At 44.9% G+C, this 23,360-nt stretch overlaps 1 protein-coding gene across 5 annotated transcripts in view; it reads right to left on the reverse strand.

Annotated features, from left to right (window-relative positions):
- Window positions 1–23,360, reverse strand: part of RNF157 (ring finger protein 157) — an 83,363-nt gene that overhangs the window by 42,815 nt on the left and 17,188 nt on the right. For all 5 annotated transcript variants that reach the window (XM_045489690.1, XM_045489688.1, XM_045489691.1 and 2 more), the window contains exon 2: window positions 17,283–17,401. In XM_045489690.1, coding sequence (XP_045345646.1) covers window positions 17,283–17,401 — 119 coding nt within the window. The remainder of the gene's footprint in view (window positions 1–17,282; window positions 17,402–23,360) is intronic.

Consider the following 23,360-nt stretch of genomic DNA (forward strand, 5'->3'; position numbering starts at 1 on the left):
GCATATCTGTGAACCCCCGCTCCCTTCCAAGATATATTCTTTTTTAAAGTCAGGCTTATTGGGGCGCCAAGGTGGCTGAGTCAGTTAAGCTCAGGTCATGATCTCACGGTCTGTGAGTTCAAGCCCCTCATCGGGCTCCGTGCTGACAGCTGGGAGCCTGGAGCCTGCTTCGGATTCTGTGTCTCCCCCTCTCTCTACCCCTCCCACGCTCATGCTCTGTCTCTCTTTGTCTCTCAATAATAAATAAATGTTAAAAAAAAAAAAAAAAAGTCAGGCTTATTGAGATATGATTTACATCAAAAGTAAAATTCACCCTTTTCAGTATGCAGTTCTATGAATTTTGACAAACACATACAGTTGTATAACCACCATCATAATCAAGATACAGAACATTTCCACCACCCCTAAATGTTTCTTCATGCCCTTCCGTGGGCACCCCCTCCCTGCACCCCCAGGCCCTGGCAACCACTGATCTGTTTTCTATCCCTATAGTTTTGCCCTTTCCAGAATGACAAGACATATTCTTTACAACACTTACATAAAATAGCCAAAGGCCTCTTCCAACTCGCACACAACGCTGTGTGTTCAGTTGCCTTATGACCCTTTTGCGTATGCTAGGAGGGAGAACCCAGGGTCTGAGGCTTACAAAGGGCAAGAAAATTCACTGCAGCTTGAGAAGCCTACACATGGTCTCCTGAGAGCAGGACACATCCTGGTGGGAGGGGGAGCCGCTCTTTAAAGTCCAAAAACAAAGGCCTCATTTTAAACCGTCCCTGTGTAAACCTCCCAGCTTCCTCTTCCCTGACTGCACAGCATTAGACACAACTAGGTTTCCTTCCGGCTTAGATGAATTTCTGGTGTTAAAGGAAAACGTGAATTACTGTGGCTGGAACTGGATATAGATGAGTAAGAAAATTCTGCTAGGCTAAGAAGCTTGAGTTTCAGTAGAATATTCTTCCTGTCAGATCTGGCTTGACCTCACACTGAGTTATTTGGGCCTTGCAAAAGACTGAAGTTTTACTGAATTCTGCAGGAAGTGCTCAAGACCTAGGCTGGTCTTGGGTTAGGGTTGAGGTTAGGGTTCTTTGCACACAAAGGAAATAATTATGTGACCTGATAGAGATACTAGCTAAAGCTACAATCATACTGCAATATAAAAATATATCAGATCAACACACTGCGTACCTTAAACTTACACAGTGTCATACGTCAATTATATCTCAGTTAAAATACATAAATTAAAAGAAAGGGAGAATGAAAGGCAAGCAGAGACTTTGTAAATATAAACATATATTTACACACATCTATCTGAGAAAGGACTCCTATTTTCTTAGTATTTCCTTACCAAGAAAGAAAAAGCAGATGACCTCGTAGAAAAAGCAGATAAGCTAATGGAAAAGATTTGAACGCACACTTCACAAAGGAGGAATCCAAATGGCCAATAAACAAACATAAAGGTGCCCGTCCTCATGAGTCATCAGGAAAATGAAAATTAATTCTTGGGGCACGTGGGTGGCTCAGTTGGTTAAGTGTCCAACTCTTGATTTCAGCTCAAGACGTGATCTCTCAGTTCATGAGATGAAGCCCCGCTCTGGGCTCTGTGCTGACAGCGTGCAGGCTGCTTGGGATTCTCTCTCTCTCCCTCTCTCTCTCTCTCTCTGAGCCCCCCCCCCCCCCACTGTTTACCGATTTGTGCTTTCTCTCTCTCTCTCAAAATAAATAAAGAAAAAAGAAAAAGAAAATTAATTCTACACACCCACCAGAATGAGAAAGAGAAAATACGAGGTGCTGGAGATTTCTAAACCACGCTGGTTGGAGTAAAATTGGTGTCAAAACAGCTTTGGGAAACGGTTCAGCAGTTATGCACAACAGCGTCCTCCCGTGCCCTGGCAATGCCCATCCCAGGTATACTCGGAACAGACGTGGGTCCACGTGCGCAACAAAATACACACAATGGGATGGTCACAACGGCACTATTCGCGACAGCCCAGAACAGACGGCCGAATGCTGTAAACCGTAGGGTGGATAAACTGTGGTGTACTCACACAGGAAACACACATGCAACAAGCATAATCGCTACATGCAATGAGGTGAGCACATCTCACAAACATTGAGTGAAAGGAAGCAGACATAAAAGGGCCATATGCACGGTTCCACTGACATAAAGATCAAATCAGGAAAGAAGAGAGGATAGTGGCCAGGCTGAGTTACAGGTAGTGATAGGAAGGGGTATCGGGGCAGCTTCTGGGAGGCTGGCCCTGTTCTAGTTCTTGATCTGGATGCTGGTCATAGAGGTGTGTGGGCTTGTGAAAATCAGGTGTACATACGATGTTACCTTTCAGTGTTATCTGTTATACTTCAGGAAGCATAATTTTTACTTTTATTTAAAAAATTTTTTTTAATCTTTATTTTTGAGAGAGAGACAGTGTGTGAGCAGGGGAGGAGCAGAGAGAGAGGGAGACACAGAAACTGAAACAGGCTCCAGGCCCCGAGCTGTCAGCACAGAGCCCGACGCGGGGCTCGAACTCACAAACCGTGAGATGATGACCTGAGCGGAAGTCGGACGCTCAACCGACTGAGCCACCCGGACGCCCCCAGAAGCATAATTTTAAAAGGACAAGCCAGCCCCATGTAAACAGATCCAGAATGATCTCCAAGATGTGCTATTCAATTAAGAAGCGAGAAAAAAAAAACCAACCAAGGGCTGAAGTGAGAATGGGGGGTGCAGTGACGCTCTAACACCCGCCTCCACTCCCTCCCGGCATTCCCACTCTCCAGCTGCTGAGAATGTTGGCCACTGACAGCCCACTGCGGCTCCTTCGCCAGGAATCAGGAACCAGAGCCTCCTGGTCCAAGAAAGTGCCCTGGACTTCCCCTTCATCAGACCACCACAGGGCAGTCAGCAACCAGCGACACCTGGGCAGGGCATACGAAAGGCCAGGCCCCTTGCCTCAAGGTAGGGCGACGCTGTGACCCAACTTGTCTTCCAAAGCTTCCCAAGGAACCAGGCCGAAGCGAGTGTCTACCAAGACCCCACCGTTGTTCAGTTTTGCTCCCCTGCCCCATCTGGCTTCTGCTGTCCCCGTTCTCAGGACAGCCTTCCTTCAATAAACAGATGTCACAAAGGTCTCCGTCTCACGTTTGTTTCCAGAGAAGCTGGTATCGGCAGCTGCCTAAGGAAGCGGACTCTGCGGGTGCAAGTTGGGGGTAGGTTACCTACCAGCCAGATGGCAAGGAGGACCCACCCCCCGACACGGTCCCTGGCGTGTTATGGTAAGTGTACCACTGGCTGGCTTACGGGAAGTGCAAGTGAAATTGTTTCGATAAAACCGTAGAAGTGGGTGGCTATTATTAAGATCCATCCATTCACCAAAACGGGAAGAAGTCTCGGACACAGCAGTCAACAATTTAAAGCCAAGCAGGACAGGCAGTCAGCCTCCTTTGGCAAATTTTAAAGACCGCCATTTCCTGCAGCCACAGGACCTCACTTCAAGGAGTGGAGGACAAAAAGAAGGCTGTGCTCTTAGCCCAGGTAAGTCTATGAAGGCAAAGTCAGGGCTCTGATGGGGAAAGAGTGGCCTCTAAGGCTTGAGAAGGGGACATCTTTGTATACTCACTGGAGAACCATGAACCCCAGAGTCCCTCGACTCCCTCTCCTTGAAGACAGGTGACACAGCGCTCTCACACAAGACAAGCTCCTTACAAGACAATGCTTGCCCTGCAAAGGACCTGCCCATCTTCCGTCTTCCCCCATGGCCGTAGACCATAATTAGGGTCAAATCTCAGCATTATTCACTTGGGGCCCGCTAGGCCTGCTAAGGGGGGGGTGGGGGGGGTGGCACGCGGATTTTTATGCCAAAGGTGTGCAGGCCCAGGCTAACATGGACACAGATAGGACTAGAAGCATACGTGGGAGTGGTCCGAGGGCACTGGGGCAAGGAGTGTGGAATATAAAGCTGGATGAGGGACAGCCCACTGGTTACGGGGACATTCTCTTGTGACACAGAATTAGCACCTTGGCAAGCTCCCTGGGTCTAACGTGTTGGGGAAGGTGGCCTCTTGGGAGCTTAGAAAAGCAACGGACCATACTAAATGATATCAGAACTGGTGCAGCAGTCGCCGGAAGAAAAGATCAAAGGCTTGCAGGAGCAGGTACACTAGGATGGGTCTGCCACACAGGAAAACCCACCAGCTGGCCATGCCCTGTGGGGGAGCCTAGAAGAGTCCAGTTACCAAAGCCTAGATGCTGCCGCTTACACTGGTTACCAACGTGAATCCTGCCTCACGTATCAGGGCCTTCCTCTTCCTTGGCCCTGCATCCCGAGACGAGACCTCCATCAAATCTCATTTGGACAACTGGCTCTCCTTTACCTGTCCCCACAACCCCCTAAATCATCTTCTACACTGTCATCTGAGTGATCTTTCAAAATGTGTATTATATGACACCCAGTTTAAAACCCACTAGTTGGGACACCTGGGTGGTCAGTTGGTTGAGCATCCCCACTCTTGATTTCGGTTCAGGTCATGACCCCAGGGGTTGTGGGATTGAGCCCCAAATTGGGCTCATGCTGAATGTGGAGGCTGCTTAAGGTTTCTCTCTCTCTCCTTCTGCCCCTTTCTCCCACTCATACTCTCTCTCCAAAAAAAAAAAAAAAAATTTTTTTTTAAACCCATAAAACCCATGAGAGGTTCCCCATGGCTACTGGAGAAAAGTCCAAAGCCTGCAGAAAAGCATACAAGGTCCCTCCGTCTAGGCCTGGCTCCACAGCCCTCTGGATGCTACACTTTAGTTAGATGGAATCATCTGGAACACACAAACCACCTTCCCTTCTTTAGATGCCTTTCTGCCTTTGCTCATCAGCCCCTCCTCCGACACGTTCAGGTTTCCTGGCTAGTGGATAAGTTCCTTAGGGCAGGGACTGCATTTGCTCTGCCTTTGTGTCTCTCGTGTTCAACATTAGTCTGGAATGTCACAAGTGTTCAATAAAATGTTAAACGAAGGAAGGAATGATTGAGTCAGTCAATCAACGATTTGTGTCACGGGGAGGGGAGAAAAAGATCAATGGCACGCTGTAATGATTAGTAAAGAAAACTGTATTCTCAACCAGTACACACACCAAATTAAGGCAAGAACAGAAAAGAAACTATTTCTTCCTCTTTCTTCTCTACTTCTCCCTTTTATAATTCTCTTCCACTTATAATCCAACCTGATTTTGAAATACTTTTTTTTTTAAGCTTTATTTATTTATTTTGAGAAAGAGAGAGAGAGAAAGCACGTGAGAGACAGCAGGGAAGGGGCAGAGAGAGAGAACTCCAAGCAGTTCTCTTGGGGCTCGAACTCACCAACCATGAGATCATTCATCTGAGCCAAAATCAAGAGTAGGATGCTTAACTGACTGAGCCACCCAGGAGCCCCTTGAATATAGAGAAGGTAACCCACTAGCAGTCAACAGCTACTAAAAACTACTGTTCCTCATTCATCTCCAGCAAAGTTTCTTCTCCAGAGGATTTCTCTCCTTTCTCTCATAATCTCAGGTTACGCTACAACTGCCTTCTGTAGCTTCTCTTCGTATTAGTATACCCTGACGTCCGCACACCAGACAGATAAAACCACGATCCCTGTCTTCCATCTCAAAGCAAGGCAGTACGTCTAACATGGAACATCCTGTTTCACTAACCTTGGCCAATGCAGAAAATGTAGCTAAAGGAAGGAGCAAACGTAGTTGATGTTTTTTTGCATTAAAAAAAAAAAATCCAGGCAGTAGTTGCAAACTATCTTCCCCAAGATACTTATCATTTATCTGCACAAAGCTGCTATTTAACAAAGTAATACAGATACAATCAGGGTTAGGCACGGGGAGGTGGTGCCGGCAACATTCCACTTTTTGATCTGGGTGATGGGTACAAGGGCGTCTGTTTACGGTTTCTTTAAACTGTAGGCATATGGTTTATATAGTTATGAATATTTCACAAGTCACGATAAAAAAGTGAGAAGAAAACTCATAGGAAGTAAATTAAAAGGAGTTGTTTTTTTTTAAAAAAAAAGAAAGTGGGGCGCCTGGGTGGCGCAGTCGGTTGGGTGTCCGACTTCAGCCAGGTCACGATCTCGCAGCCCGTGAGTTCGAGCCCCGCGTCAGGCTCTGGGCTGATGGCTCAGAGCCTGGAGCCTGTTTCCGATTCTGTGTCTCCCTCTCTCTCTGCCCCTCCCCCGTTCATATTCTGTCTCTCTCTGTCCCAAAAATAAATAAACGTTGAAAAAAAAAAATTTATAAAAAAAAAAAAAAAAAGTAAGTAAGGGGTACCTGGGTGGCTCAGTGGGTTGAGTGTCTGACTTCAGCTCAGGTCGTGGTCTCACAATTCATGAGTTTGAGCCCTGCATCGGGCTCATTGCTGTTAGCATGGAGCCTGCTTGGGATTCTCTCCCTCCCCCCCCCCTTCTCTTTCTGCCTCTACCCCGCTCACAAGCTCTCTCTCAAAAAGAAATAAGCTTTGTCCATCTGGGTGACTCAGTCGGTTAAGCACCCGACTTCAGCTCGGGTCACGTTCTCCCTGCTTGTGAGTTCGAGCCCTGCTTCGGGCTCTGTACCGGCAGCTCAGAGCCTGGAGCCTGCTTCAGATTCTGTGTCTCCCTCCCTCTCTGCCCCTCCCCTGCTCACAATCTCTCTCTCTCTCTCTCCTTCTCTCTCTCTCAAAAAATAAACATTAAAAAATTTTTAAAAACAAGGAAATTCTGACACCTGCTACAACATGGATGAACCTTGCAGACATCATGCTAAAGCCAGACACAAAAGGACAAATACTGTAAGATTCTACTTATATGAGGTAGCTAGTCAGATTCAGAGACAGAAAGTGAAGAGTGGACGCCAGGGGCTGGGGGTTGGGGAGAATGGGGTGTTAGCGTTCAGTGGGTACAAAGTTTCAGTTTTACAAGATGGAAAGTGTTCTGGAGATCGGTTGCACAACAAGTTTACCACTGAACTGTAGGCTTCAAATAATTAACATGGTATGCTTTATGTTATGTGTATTTTGTCACAATTTTTTAAAAAACTATTAAAGCTCACTTATTGAACTGAGCAGTATGGTCACCTCTGGGAGGAAACTAGGAACAGGGAATTAATAAGGAAGCAGGAATATTAATAAGGAAGCTATTTTTTTAAATACTTAAGTAAGGGGTGCCTGGGTGGCTCAGTCAGTTGAGAGACCGACTTCGGCTCAGGTCATGATCTCACGGTTTGTGAGTTCAAGCCCCATGTCAGGCTCTGTGCTGACAGCTCGGAGCCTGGAGCCTGCTTCGGATTCTGTGTCTCCCTCTCTCTGTCCCACCCGCACCCATGCTTTGTCTCTCTCTGTTGCAGAAATAAATAAACATTAAAAATAAACAAATAAATAAGCAAATAAATAAGTAAATAAATAAAATACTTAAGTAATACTGTCTATAAAGCCCTAAACCGTATTTAAAAAACGGGATTATTCATTCTCCAGTTTAGGCGTTTCATAGTCTGGATTTTCTTTTACTCTCAGATTATTAAAAACTAGGCTGTATCCATCATGAATCAAATGGTTCTAACAGTGAATCATTGCACACTGGCATCAAGAGGATGAAGCCACCTGATTCCATATTCCTCTTCATGCTTATTCTGATCTTGTTACTGTTCTCCACAAGCCCCCAACCCCACTCGGCAAGCCACACCCTTTCTGTAGTTCACTAAACAATTAAACCATTATTTTATTAATTTCCTTAATTTTCCCACTCTATGTATTTTCCTAGAACTGTCTCCTTTCCTGCTCAGCAGTGGGCCCTTTTCCTATTTTTTTTTAATTTTTTTTAACGTTTATTTATTTTTGAGACAGCGAGAGACAAAGCATGAATGGGGGAGGGTCAGAAAGAAGGAGACACAGAATCTGGAACAGGCTCCAGGCTCTGAGCCATCAGCACAGAGCCCGACGCGGGGCTCGAACTCATGGACCGTGAGATCGTGACCTGAGCCGAAGTCGGCTGCTTAACTGACTGAGCCACCCAGGCGCCCCTATTTTTTTTTTTTTAATGTTTATTTATTTTTGAGAGACAGAAAGTGAGCAAGGGAGAAGCAGAGAGGGAGACACAGACTCCGAAGCAGGCTCGAGGCTCTGAGCTGTCAGCACAGAGCCCGACGCGGGGCTCGAACCCCACGAACCGTGGGATCACGACCTGAGCCTAAGTCGGATGCTTAACCGACTAAGCCACCCAGGCGCCACCCCTCGTTTTTTTTTAATGTTTATTTATTTTTGAGAGAGAGTGAGCATGGGAGAAGCAGAGAGAGAGGGAGCTCTTTTTTTTACAAAAGATTTTTACAAAAAAATTTAAATGCTTCTGATTTAAAAAAAAATTCAAATTCAAATATATATTCACACAGAAAAATACAAAGTCAGGAGTATGTACCTCCCCTCACTGATGTAGCCCGAGAGTTACCACTGTAACGGGTAAAATGCATTATTCTCTTATGTATTTTATGCACCTACAAATATAAATACACAAAAAAGCATACAAATACACATATATTGTTATGCACTGTTATTTTTATCAGAAATGAAACTGGATTCTATAGGATACGTAACAACTTGCTTTTTTCAGCACACCATGTGGTCATAGACATATTTTTATCTCAGTGGGGTACAAATCTACTTTATTTTTGGTTGAATACCAGTTCTTAGTGTAGACACACTATAATTTCTTTAACAATTCCTGCCTGATGTGTGCGAAGCCCACATATCTGGTGTCAAAAACGAGCTAGCACTGTGGCAGAATATTGAGAGGAGTAAGTTTCTCCTTTACTCAGAGATTCAGAGAAATGAAACAGGTTGGCTAAAGGGTATGCAGAACTAGAAATGCAATAAATATGGCCAAACTAAATGCCAAAGACAGCTGTAGTACAATTTATAAGGGAAGGAGGAAGGAAAGACAAGAGCATGCAAAAGGCAAGTAACTCAATCTACAACACACACTCACATACACACAGAAAAGAGGCACGTTCCTGTCATGGACTCTCATATCAAAATTCTTATGTTAAAGCCCTAACCCTCAATGTGACTATATTTGGAGGGGAGGCTTTTGGGAGGTGATTAGGGTTAGGTGAGGTCATAACGGTGGGCCTCTCAAGACGGGATTAGTGCCCTTATAAGGAGGGAAGAGAGAGAGCACTTTCTTTCTGCCATGTGGGGACAGAGCAAGAAGACAGTCACTTGCAAGAAACCCTCACCAGAATGAAATCTGCCAGCACCTTGATCTTGGCCTTCTTGCCTCCAGAACCTTGAGTGATGGATACCTGTTGTTTAGCCCCCTAATTTATGGTATTTTGTTTTAGTAGCCTGGGTAGACCAATCCAGGCTCTAAGGCAACGCATGCCAGGGTACCTGTATTGTGACCCACCTGTCTGATTACACTGGGGCCAGGGCACAAACGAAACTGCAGATAGGGGGCGCCTGGGTGGCTCAGTCAGTCTGACTCTTGATTCTGGCTCAGGTCACGATCTTGCAGTTTTAAGATCAAGCCCCAAGTGGGGCTCTGCACTGAGCATGAACCTGCTTGGGATTCTCTCTCTGCCCTTCTCCCACTTACGTGGGCTCCCCCCCGCCCCAACAAAATAAATAAAGAAAATTTTTTAAATGTTTATTTATTTTTGAGACAGAGAAAGACAGAGCATGAACGGGGGAGGGGCAGAGAGAGAGGGAGACACAGAATCGGAAACAGGCTCCAGGCTCTGAGCCATTAGCCCAGAGCCCGACGCGGGGCTCGAACTCACGGACCGCGAGATCGTGACCTGAGCTGAAGTCGGACGCTCAACCGACTGAGCCACCCAGGCGCCCCGAAATATTTTTTAAAAAGAGTAAAACTGCAGGGGCTCCTGGGTGGCTCAGTCAGTTGAGCCTCCAACTTTGGCTCAGGTCATGATCTCACGGTTCATGGGTTTGAGCCCCATGTCGGGCTCTGTGCTGCCAGCTCAGAGCCTGGATCTTGTTTCAGATTCTGTCTCCCTCTGTCTCTGCCCCTCCCCCACTCATACTCTGTCTCAAAAATAAATAAGCATTTAAAAAAATTTAAAAAGGAGTAAAACTGCAGATAAAACCCACACATGGTATGCAGTTGAAGTGCTAGCTGTCCCACAGAGGCTGTTCCTCATGTCCTTAACTACGCCCTGCCTTCGGTTCAGACTGCCCACAGTTCAGGCACCGTGTATCTTCCTTCTTATCTAAAAGAAACCACGACCTAACTGGTTCCTTATCTCTTGTCTTTCCAATTCACTCTCTACACCATGAGATGATTTAAAGAATTAATTTTCTGGGGGCACCTGGGTGCTCAGTCAGGTAAGCGTCCAACTTTGGCTCAGGTCATGATCTCACTGCTCGTGGATTCGAGCCCCGCGACAGGCTCTGTGCTGACAGCTCGGAGCCTGGAGCCTGCTTCGGATTCTGTGTCTCCCCTCTCTCTGCCCATCCCCTGCTCACACTCTTTCTTTCCTTCAAAAATAAATAAACATTTTTAAAAATGTAAAGAAATTCAGTAACAGTAGGGTGCCTGGGTGGCTCAGTCGGTTTAGTGTCTGACTTCAGCTCAGGTCTTGATCTCAAGGTCCATGAGTTCAAGCTCCGCATCAGGCTCTGTGCTCACAGCTAAGAGCCTGGAGCCTGCTTTGGATTCTGTGTCTCCCCCTCTCTCTGCCCCTCCCGCCAAATAAATAAACATTAACAAAAAAATTAACTTTCTGGAGGTACTTGGGCGGCTCAGTCAGTTAAGCATCCAACTCTTGATTTCGGCTCCAGTCATGATTTCAGTTATGAGATTGAGCCCCAAGTCGGGAGCCTGCTTAAGATTCTCTCTCTCCCTCTCCTCCTGCCCCTCCCCAGCTCATACACACGCATGCTTTCTCTCTGTCTCTCAACAACCAAAAAGAATTAACTTTCTGAAAGGCAAATCAAATCATAATAGCTGTCATTTTTGGAAAACTTAAAATATATCTGCAAGATAGGTATTTTTATAGATGGGGAAACTGAGGCTCACTGATGGCTAATATGTTAACCAACACCAAGAAGCTACTCAGTGGCAAAGCAACTCATGACTATGACCTTCTTTACTGCCTTAGAAAGAAAGGCATAAACTTCTCAATACGACCCTCATCGCCCTTCCAACATGGGCCCAGTCTGTCTTTCCAGCCTCACCTCCCACCAACATACCTCATGACCCAATCCTTACAGCCTGCTCACCCTTCTGGAAACCCAACATGCACTTCTGCATCTTAGTCGCTTCCTCCCGTTGCTTGTTAATTCTGCCTTAGTGACCTTCCCGACACCCACTAAGGAAATCCTGCTCATCCCACCCGGTTCAAGGAGTCGCCTCTCAGAGCCAGCGCCCTGGGTGGAAATCATCCTCACTCCCCTCTGCTCCCAGAGCACTCTGGCCCTGTCTCTCACACAGTCACACAGGACTTACTGGAACACATCACAGTTGGCAGCAACCTGTCTACCCCATCATACCGCGAGCTCCTCGGGGCAGGGGCAAGCCTTCTTCATCTTTGCACTCCCAGCTGCTAGCACAGTATATGACCCACAGATATTTACTGAACAAATGAATGACTGTGACGGACACAACGCTCTGTATGGCCCAAACTCTACTTTGTAAATGGATATATTGCCAAGTTGTGTTAAATAGCTTGCTCTCCCTGCACACCTGTGGATAAAAGGGCTGAATTTACAGAGACTTGATGGAAGTACAGCTTTTAGGTGTATCTCTGTTGGGGGGGAAGAAAGACCCACCTGTGCCTACCTTGATTCTTACGGCCAGCTGTGCAGCCCTGGCTGCAGGGAGCAGGACACAGAACCCGTGTCAAGGGGGTGTGGTGACACAACCCGCGAGATGGCGCATCAGAGGCCGGACTGGAACTCAGCTGCTTTCCTCTAAGGTGAGATGATAGATCTGAACTCAGGTAGGGTCAAGGTATCACTTGATTCTTGGACAATCCTGAGGTCACCACGCCTCTAAATAACTTAGAGTTTTAGCAGTAATCTGCCTCAACAAAAGAAGCCCTCGCTCAGTAAAGGAGCAAAAAATCAGCACCAGCTCTTCCACCCCGTAGGAAGGCGAAGGATGGTCTTTATTTAACATTTTACAACTGTGATGTACAAACACAGGAATCTCAGCTCCTCTATATATGGGGACCAGAACAGAAAGACCATCAGAAGCCCTGTTGACCGTTTAAGACAATTACTTAAAAACCAGTGACTAGGGGCGCCTGGGTGGCTCAGTCGGTGAAACCTCCGACTTCAGCTCAGGTCACGATCTCACGGTCCGTGAGTTCGAGCCCCGCGTCAGGCTCTGGGCTGATGGCTCAGAGCCTGGAGCCTGCTTCCGATTCTGTGTCTCCCTCTCTCTCTCTGCCCCTCCCCCGTTCATGCTCTGTCTCTGTCTGTCTCAAAAATAAATAAACGTTAAAAAAAAAATTAAAAAAAAAAAACAAAACCAGTGACTATTCTCTCCACGCAAAACTATCGGTAGCTGCAGAAATAACCAACCTGAAAGGGTAGCAGTACAGCCAACATTGTTTTTACCCTGGCTTCTTTTTACCCAGCAATCCCAAGACATTCTTCAAGCATCACATTCCCATAAAGTCAGAACTATCCCCCTTTACCACTGGGTAATGAGAGCCTCAGTGATAGATTTGCCAAGGTTGCAAAGAGTCTAGTGGTTAAGATGTAAACAAAACCTGAAATCTTGACTCCAGCCTCTCTTCAACCATCCATGTCTATGCACGCTCTAGTTCATTAAATCTGACCCCTGGGACTTGATACTAAATTTGACGTTGACGGATTATCCCAAGTGGGAGATCGGCAGGGCTCCAGTAAAAACTACAGGCTGAGTGATGCGTTTGCAAGCGGTATTCTTTTTAGTTTGACCATTCAGAAATGACAGGAAATACCACAAGTCCCACAAGCCAGGAAGTCTATGGCACTTATATTTTATGTAACAATTTATTTCAACATCTTCCACTCCTTATCTTCATTCTCCCTCGAAGGAGGAGCTGCTCGGTGGCTTTAAAAGGCTGTTCCCTTTCCTCCGCAACCGGAAGCCCACGTACTGACCCTGGGGGACATGTTGCTAGACAGTAGAAGTCAAGTCCTCAGAACTCAAGCTACAAGTCCATGTTCAATCTCTGGGCCGTCCCCCAAACAGGTGTGACGTGCAGTAACGACAAAACACAGAGGTCAGACCAGCAGATGGAATACACACCAAACAGCAGCTCTCTCAAGGGACACTCAGAGAGAACATGTCCCTGCCACTCGGTCTACTTTTAGATCTCTGTCTGCATCTCACAAATTATACTTGATGATCTACTAGGACAGACTCACAGACAGGATATGCACAGAGTTCCTGAGCACACGTGCTCTGAATAGCAGAAACCGGAGTGCTTCAGGCTCTGGGGCTGGACGGCTAGGTTCAAATCCCAATTCAACCACGTACAGGCTTAGTGATCCTTGTTTAAATTCTTTGCGTCCATGTTCCTCATCTGTCAAATACGGACCTTCCTCACCAGGGTGTGAGGACAAAATGACATAACATGTATGAAGAGCTTAGAGCAACCAGGCCTGACAAATAGTAAGTGTTCAATGAATGTTAGCTATGATCATTATGAAATAACGTGTGGGGAAAGAAAAGGAAATGTGCCACGTTTGTTCTGTATACCTTCTTTTTTTTTTAAATTTTTTATTAATGTTTTATTTTTATTATTTTTGAGACAGAGAGAGAGTGAGCCAGGGAGGGGCAGAGAGAGAGGGAGACACAGAATCCAAAGCAGGCTCCAGGCTCTAAGCTTTCAGCACAGAGCCCGAAGTGGGGCTCAAATTCGTGAACTGTGAGATCATGACCTGAGCCGAAGTCCGATGCTTAAACCATTGAGGCCCACAGGCGCCCCCTGTATACCTTATTTCTATACATATATGAAGTCACTCCAATTTGCTTTATTAACCTGAAATGATATCTCCTGAAAACATCTGCTCTTACAACATTAAGCATATTTAATGATGACTACATAGAAACAACAACCAAAATGTCAATACTCCTTTATTTTTTTATTTTATTTTATTTTTATTTTTATTTTTTTTTAAATTTTTTTTTTCAACGTTTATTTATTTTTGGGACAGAGAGAGAGCATGAACGGGGGAGGGTCAGAGAGAGAGGGAGACACAGAATCGGAAACAGGCTCCAGGCTCTGAGCCATCAGCCCAGAGCCCGACGCGGGGCTCGAACTCACGGACCGCGAGATCGTGACCTGGCTGAAGTCGGACGCTTAACCGACTGCGCCACCCAGGCGCCCCTCAATACTCCTTTAGAAAAAGCCTCAAACTTCAGGTCAGGGCTGCTCTTTAGGGCTTCAGGAAGACCTCAGTCCTTCACAGGCTCACAGAGAAGCATAAACAGGGCAGCTGAACCAGGAGTCTGCCAGCCAGAAGAAACCTCAGTAGGAACCAAAAGAAGTTTTTATTTGCTTTAAAATAATCTTTATGGGGCGCCTGGGTAGCTCAGTCGGTTAAGCGTCCGACTTCAGCTCAGGTCATGATCTCACGGTTTGTGAGTTTGAGCCCCACGTCGGGCTCTGTGTCAACAGCTCAGAGCCTGGAGCCTGCTTCAGATTCTGTGTCTCCCTCTCTCTCTGCCCCTCCTCCACTCGCATTCTGTCTATCTCAAAAATAAATAAAAACATTAAAAAAAAATCTTTATGGTCTGAAAAGGCCAAAATTACAAAATTAATAATAAACTATTCTCACACAAGAGGAAAGAGGAGAAGAAAGGAAGTAATTGACGTAAAAAGAAAGGGTCATTTTTCAAGCACGAATTGACTCCCAGGGAGGGAGGCACAATTCTTACCTGTCTCTGTCAAAACAAAACAAAACAAAACAAAACACCAAAGATTCTTCTACTCTAATTGCTAAGGCACCAGTAACAAAATCAGAGAGCGGACATTTGGTGAGCATGAGCTGGCATGACTGAATGCGAAGCAAGAAGGATGTGGTATTTTGAAAGCACTCCTGGTCTGTGAATTAGGGGAGGGGGTCACTCCAGATAGAAAGGGAGAAACCAGTGAAAACCCATCATCAAAATATGTTTTTTAATTAAAGCTCAAGATGGGAGACAGTCACTGGATGAATCTCTCTAAAGAAAAAAAAAAATTCTCCAGGTCACTTATCTACTAAAAGTCTTCAATATTCCCCACAGCCTACAGGTAAGAGTCAAAAGCCTTGGAGGTAATGCAGCCCCCACCTACCTTTCCAATTGTGTCTCACCATCAGGAAATGTCTACTCCTGCCAGCCTGGCTTCCTTATTTGTTCCTGGGAGGAACAGACCATGCTCATTTCAGCTCGGTGTCCCCAGCGCCCATCACAGTACCTGGCACACAGCAGTCGCCGGGTAAAGGTTTGCTGATTCGACAACAACGGGAAAGCGTTCGGGCCTGTGCTCTGCACCCGCTCCTGGAAAGCCCCTTCCCCACCCGTCTGGTAAAAGCCCAGGTCTCTCCAAAGGCTCGCTCAACACCGTCCGCCTCTTCTCAACACGAGCATGAGGGGGTCAGGCCTGCCGTTCTCCTCTCCTGCTCGCAAGCCCCACAGCATCCAATCACTTCGGACCTCTCCAGCTATTTACGCATCTCCTGTTCCTGTGTTTCATCTGCCCCACTGACCCAGGAGTTTCTGGAGGAAGGCAGGGCTTTTTGAAGCAATGAGAAGCAGTGGAAAGGTCATCGACCTGTGGCCAGGCAGACCTAGTTATTGGAGTTTGGGAAAACTTTATGTAAATAAACACTTAGAACAGTGCCTGGAACAGAGCATGCACTTATCATGGGCCATTTCTTGGAACCTCAGTTCTCTTGCTTATGAAACGGGATTAATAATTGGGGCACCTGGGTGGCTCAGTCGGTAAAGCGTCCGACTTCTCAGGTCACGATCTCATGGTCCATGAGTTTGAGCCCCCGCTTCGGGCTCTGTGCTGACAGCTCTGAGCCTGGAGCCTGCTTCAAAGTCTGTGTCTCCCTCTCTCTCTGCCCTCCCCAACTCACGCGGTCTCTCTTGGTCTCTCTCAAAAATAAATAAACATTAAAAAAATTTTTTTAATAGGATTAATAATAAATCTTCTGGTGCACCTAGCTGGATCAGTCAGCAGAGCATCAACTCTTGATCTTGAGATCATGAGTTCAAGCCTCACATATTAGGTATAGAGCTTACTTAAAAATTAGTAACAATAAATCTTCTGTCAGGTGGGTCTTACGAAGATTAGGAATAATGTCTGAAAAGTCTCTAGGACCTTCCTTAGCCACTCACTAGCCATATGGCAGGCTATTCTTCCAAAGCCTCGGGCTGGGTGCAGAGAGGATGCTACATACGTTTACGGAATGAGCTGAATGAACAGAGACATAGCCTAGTATCAATTCAGATATGAAGGGAAACCTTTTCAGTCATTCATTCAACAGCTCTTTAAGGGCTTGTCAGTATGTATCAGGCTTTGTTCTAGGTGCTAGGACGCAACAGTAAAAATAGTCCTGACCTGTGAAATATACATTCTAAGTTTTTTTTTTTTAATGTTTATTTATTTTTGAGAGAGACAGAGACAGAACGCAAGTGGGTTAGGGGCAGAGAGAAAGAGGGAGACAGAGTCCGAAGCAGCTCCAGGCTCCGAGCTGTCAGCCCAGAGCCCGACGCGGGGCTTGAACTCACGAGCTGTGAGATCATGACCTGAGCCCAAGTCGGACGCTCAACCGACTGAGCCACCCAGGCGCCACCCCCCGCTTTTATTTTAATTTTTTTTTTTAACGTTTATTTATTTTTGAGAGAGACAGAGACAGGATGCGAGTGGGTTAGGGGCAGAGACAGGGAGACACAGTGAAATTTACGTCCTACAAGGAAGGGCAGATAAAAAACAGAGGGCGAGACAGAGAAATACAAGCTTAGATGGTATTAAGTGCTATGAGGAAGAGAAAAAGAGGTGGCATTTAGCAGAGACAGGAATCTTTCGGACATCCAGACGTCGGGATCCTGTGAGATGTCTTCCCCCTTAGGCAGACTCCCGCAGTCTTTCCAGGGGTCAGCCTCTAGTGACTGGAGACCCAACGCCAGCCAAGGGGCTGTGGCCTGGCTCCCAGGGACCCTCTCAACTCACACCGAGCTACAGACACCTCTGAACCAATGATTACAAACTTATTTATAAGACTGTTTGTATTGGCCACTGAAGCCCCACGTGGAAATAAACAGGTCATAACCATACCGCTACTGGTCTGTTCCCCAGAAAGTTCAGATCACTGTTCTCTCCAAATAGGTAACCTTCGGGGTGCGTGGAGTCAAACTTCTCTCCTCCCATAATGAAGTGGCTGGCAAAATAGCTTCCTAGACAGGGAGACACAGAGACATCAAACAGAAACCAGTCAAACTAAACCAGGTAAAAAAACTGACTCGAAAAAACGTTAATCCTTCCAACAAATAATCAGTGCAACAGTTAATAACTGTTAGGGATTTTCTCTTGATTTGGGACAATGGCACAAAGTACGCCAAATCATAGCAGCGAAAACCCAAGCTACCAACCATAAATAGATGAATTTTCCTTTTAACGTTGTTAATCGAATCCTTATTATGACCTGTCTGTGATACCATCAGCCAAAAGACCAGAAGGCCCCACAATGCACATTAATGAACACATGTACGTATTTTGTCCCTGTTTTTTTCCCTTAAACTTGAAGTGGTTATTTTCTACCCCCTGTATATTCAGGGATCTTAACTATAGGCACTAGCATGTATACACACACATACATTTCTCTGCCTGGATTTTCCTAAGCCAGTTCATACCTAAACACACACGTCTCAGTACCTGCCTACTACTACATACATAATTCCATAACCCTCTACAATGAAGGCTCTTTCCTTTTCACATTTGCTTCAAAATGATTGTTGTTGTTGTTTTTATTGAGAGAGAGAGAGAGAGAGAGAGAGAGAGAGAGAGGACACATAAAGGCAGAGACAGAGAGGAAGAGAGAGAGAGGGAGAAGCAGGGCTCACCCAAAGCAGGGCTCGTGCTCATCCCACGTGGGATTCGAACTCACTCACTGTGAGATCATGACCTGAGCCAAAGTCACATGCTTAATCGACTGAGCCACCCAAGTGCCCCAAGATGATTATTAAAATGAATTTATATAATACAACTGTCCTTGGGGGCACCTGCGTGGCTCAGGCGGCTAAGTGTCCGACTCTCGATTTCGGTTCAGATCATGATCTTGCAGTTCATGGGATTGCGTCAGGCTCTAAGCTGACAGCACAGAGCCTGCTTGGGATTCTCTCTCACCCACCCTCCCTGCCCCTCCCCTGCTCTTGCACTCACACTCTTACTCTCTCTCAAAATAAATATCTCAAAATAAATAAATAAACATTTTTTTTAAACATAGCTGTCCTTGGGGCTCCTGGGTGGCTCAGTCGGTTGAGCGTCCGACTTCAGCTCAGGTCATGATCTCACATTCCATGAGTTCGAGCCCCACATAGGGCTCTGTGCTGACAGCTCAAGAGCCTGGAGCCCACTTCAGATTCTGTGTCTCCCCCTCTCTCTGCCCCTCCCCTTCTCATGCTCTCTCTCTGTCTCAAAAATAAATAAAAACATTACCAAAAAAATGAAAACCTACCAATTACCACACAGATTATGGAGTTCGACAGGACAATAGTTTAGAACTATGAAAAGACACATGTGCACACACACACACACACACACACACAAAACACACACCCTCAGTCCCAAATTCACTAACGGTGTGAATGGCCAGGGTTTCAGAGACATCAGTCATGTCTTGGCCCCACCTTGACTCACGAGGAAGCAGGGATATTTTTAACACTACAGTAACTAGAGGCAATCGGTACTCAGGGGTCAGAATCCCCATCTGCCTCATCCAGACAAACTGAGGAACTGTACCAGGACGTGAGGGCACTGATAAGTCACCAAGGGAGGCCTAGGTAACATTGCAAATTCCACCTGGGAATACTTTCCAACCTAGACTTAAATGAATGCCTCTTAACATAAATTTCTTTTTTTTTTTTTTTTAAGTTTACTTATTTTGAGAGAGAGGGAAAGTGGGAGGGAGGAGCGGGGCAGGAGAATCCTAAGCAGGCTCCGCGCACTGTCAGCAAGGAGCCCGATGTGGGGCTTGAACTCACAAACCGTGAGATCACGCCCTGAGCTAAAATCAAGAGTTGGACGCTTAACCGATTGAGCCAGGCAGGCACCCCAACCCAAATTTCCATAATCTAATTATCCCATGAAGATAAGCCGTCCGAAGGAAAGGATTTATCCCCCAACACGCCTTCTCACGGCTCTCCTCACATACCCCAATTCCTGGATGAATTCAAAAAACGTATGAAATGGTGAGAGGCTTCGTCGTTATCTGTCACACAGCAAGAGTATAGATACATTTTCTAAACCAGTTTCAATTTTTGTCGAAGGTTTATAGCAAACTAAACACAGTGAGATTCAGCACTTTCAGCTGTGAAAAAGCCATAGGAAGGAAGACACAGAAGCAAATTCCAACAGAAAAACTGAACCACATGTTCATTCGTGGGTGTTCTTCCCATGCAGCTTTACAAACACTTATTACACAAGGCAATGTGGATAAAAATCACTCACCACAAAGTGAGGCGATTCTTTAATTGAACAACAAGTAGGAAAACATTATTTGAGAGAAAAAGCGGCCAAAATCAAAGCATCACTGAGGAACTCGCGAGAGTTACCCACCAAAACCGAAAAATACAAAGTGTATCTATCTGCGGTGACAGTGCAATTCATCATTTGGGAAAGCCTAATTATCAATTATTTATGTCTCGCACTTGCAAGCCCTATTTTCCAAGTGCATAATTTATAGAGGGGGGAGGTGCCGAGTTGCCCTAAGTAGAAGCTGCCATCTCAAACAGTGGAAGTCATTTGCTGTTGAACCTTAGCAAAATATATTTTCTATACGTTAGAGACCATATATTTATCATCCATTCGCTGAAATTTTAAAAGTTAAAGATTTTGCGGCGCCTGGCTGGCTCGATCGGTAGAGTGTGCGAGTCTTGATCTCTGGTCAGGAGTTCGAACCCCACGTCGGGGAAAGAAATGACTTAAATAAATAAATACCATAAGATAAATAAAAAGTTAAAGGTTTCACGCTGAGGGATGGCTTGCCCAAGTCATGAATAAAGAATGGAGAGAGGAAGGTTGGTGTCTGGAACTGTACTGTTGAGTTCAGTATGGGACACGCTGAGTTTCCAGTACCTGTGAACAGTCAGGTGAGGGATGTAGGGACAAAGAAATCCAGATAATCAACTTACAGATGGTAGTGATTATCCTAGCAAGAGAAGAGCACTGATGTCTTGGGGGGTAAAGGGCTAAAGATGGTGACAGGGTTCTTTTGGAAATGCCTTTTTTTTTTTTTTTTTTTGGCCATAATATTAAAAGAGAAGAAATTACCAAGAAAGTAGGGTACAGCTAGCTGTACTTTTGCCTTACATTAAAAATCAAGAGCACAAATATACACAGATTGAAAATTAGGGTCAATATTTCACAGGTGAAAAAAGGACTTCTGCATTTCAGTAGAAGAGTCGATGTAAAATTCCTTTAAAAAGATGATCTCCGGGGGCGCCTGGGTGGCTCAGTGAATTGAGTGTCCGACTCTCGGTTTTGGCTCAGGTCATGATCTCACAGTTTGTGGGACTGAGCCCCGCACTGGAATCTGTGCTGACAGTACTCTCTCCCTCTCTCTCTCTGCTCCTCCCCCCAACCCGTGTGCATACACAGGCGCGCGCGCTTTCTCTCTCTCTCTCAAAAATAAATAAACTTAAAAAAAAAGATGATCTCCCTTGGTGCACTTAAAATACAAATACCTTGTCTGTTAAAAAAATAATAATAATAAGCTTAAAGCAACCAAAAATTTGCTCGTTCCTTCTTTGAAACGGACCCCTGTAATAACTTGCCCTAATTAGACTGGCAAGAAAGAGCAAATCTGCCGTCTGCGGCCTGGATAAAGCTGTCTGTCTGTCTGCCCAGCTGTCTAAAGGGACAGATCAGCACACAGTCATGTGCCGCTACCACATCAGCAGACGGTAACGCCGAACACACTAACGGTCTCTGAAAACGATGCCTTTTGGCATATTTGTGCACAGTTTCACTTTTCAGCATGAACTACACTCTAAAATCAGAAATGGTAGGGGGGAAAGAACTGTACTCAAACACTTTGCCTGTTTGCTAACAGGAACACATATGACTAATGGATAAACTGCAAGCTTTTCGTTATGAGTTAGCTAGAATTTCTTAATCAGAATTCGTATGCAAATTCTTTGTGGGCTTGAAGAAGGTATATCTTGTGGTAATCATTTTACGAGATAGACGTGTGTCATCTCATCGCTTTGTACACCTTAAACTTATACGACGTTTTATGTCAATTATATCTCAGTAAAGGGGGAAAAAGAAGACACATCATACACAGATCTCCAACATTATATTTAAAACACAGCACGAGTGGGAGGGAGAAGGGGGAAATGGTGTTTAATGGGTATAGAGTTTCTGTTTTGTAAGAAGAAAAAGTTCTAGAGATCTTAACACTACTGAATTGTACACTTGAAAGTGGTTGAGATAATAAATTTAATGCTACATAATTTTCACTACAGTAAAGAAAAAAATAATAATAAGGTTTGGTCCAGAATGGCCAACACTAATTCAAGTTCAGGATTAAAGGAAAAAAATATTAAAGAAAAAAAGGCATCCAGGCAAAAAAGTAAAACTATTTCTAAGGGAAGAAAATTACACTAGCACTGTTCCTCCAGATCAGGGCTGTCCAATAAAAATATAACACAAGCCAAAAGTGCAAGCCCTCTACGTAATTTTTAAATTATCTAATAGCCACATTTTTTAAACGGCAAAATTAATTTTAATATATTTTATTTATCCCAATATTGGATATCCCAATATCCCAATAGATCCAAAATGTTTTATCAACATGCAAATCAGTATAAACATTATTAACAAGCTATTTACATTCTTTTTTTTTTTAAGTATTGAGTCTTCAAAATCTGGCACATATTTCCTACTGTTTACAGTGCATCTCATATTGGACTGGCCAGGTTTGGGGTTTTTTTAATGTTTATTTATGCATTTTGAGAGAGTGAACGAACAAGCAGGGGAGGTGCACAGAGAGGGGGAGAGAGAGAGAGAGAGAATTCCAAGCAGGCTCCACACCATCAGCACAGAGCTGACATGGGGTCGTGAGATCATGACCGGAGCTGAAACCAAGAGTCAGACGCTCAACCAACCGAGTCACTCAGGCGCCCTTGAACTTGTCACATTTCAAGTGTTCTACGGCTACATGAAGCCAGTGGCTGCCACAGTAGAGAGCACAGCTCCAGACACTATTCCTCATCCTCTGATTTAATCTTTGTCACTATCAACACTTTCTGGCTCTACAAAAACTTCAGAGTAATTCCAAAGGAACTTGTATAGTACCGAAGGAATCCTACCCTATCAAAGACAACTTTTGAACCAAGAGCTCAAATCAGTAAATTGACTTCAACTGTCCACAAAGAAAAATACAACTCTTTGTTCCTTATGTGAAGAAGAGAAAAACCTCAGTTTTTCTGAGAAAACTGGTTTTCTGGTTTTCAGAAAAACCAAAGAGAAAAACCTCAGTTACAATTCACTATCTTAAACAATTTGCCCAATGAATTTAAGCTATTGGGCCATATTCCGAACATCACAGTGAAATTAAATATTGCTCAATTGATGCCATAATTTACATCTGATCCAATGAGACATTCTGATATATGCCACCAAACTGCTATGAACTATAACATCACACAATAAAGAACAATTAGACCCACTTCCCATTTTCCTACAACTCTGTATGCCTTTTATAAGATATACATATATCAAATCATCACATTGTTCACCTTAATCATTATGGGTACCCTATATATTAACAAAAACTCTAATTTAAAAAAAAAGGGGGGGAGCTGGCTGGCTCAGTCCCTAGAGTATGTGACTCTTGAGTCAGGGTTGTAAATTTGAGCCCACGTTGGGGGTAGAGATTAATGAAAACTAAAATGTAAAAAAATAAAAACTGAGCCCGGGTGGCTCAGTCTGTTAAGCGTCGGACTTCGGCTCAGGTCATGATCTCACAGTTTGGCAATTTGAGCCCCGCATCAGGCTCTGTGCTGACAGCTCAGAGCCTGGAGCCTGTTTAGGATTCTCCCTTTCTCTCTGCTCCTCCCCCACTTGTGCACAATGTCTCTGTCTCTGTCTCTCAAAAATAAAAAATAAACATTAATAAAAAAGATTTTAAAA

The sequence above is a fragment of the Leopardus geoffroyi genome, chromosome E1 (genome assembly GCF_018350155.1).
Source record: "Leopardus geoffroyi isolate Oge1 chromosome E1, O.geoffroyi_Oge1_pat1.0, whole genome shotgun sequence".
Classification (NCBI taxonomy): Eukaryota; Metazoa; Chordata; class Mammalia; order Carnivora; family Felidae; genus Leopardus; species Leopardus geoffroyi.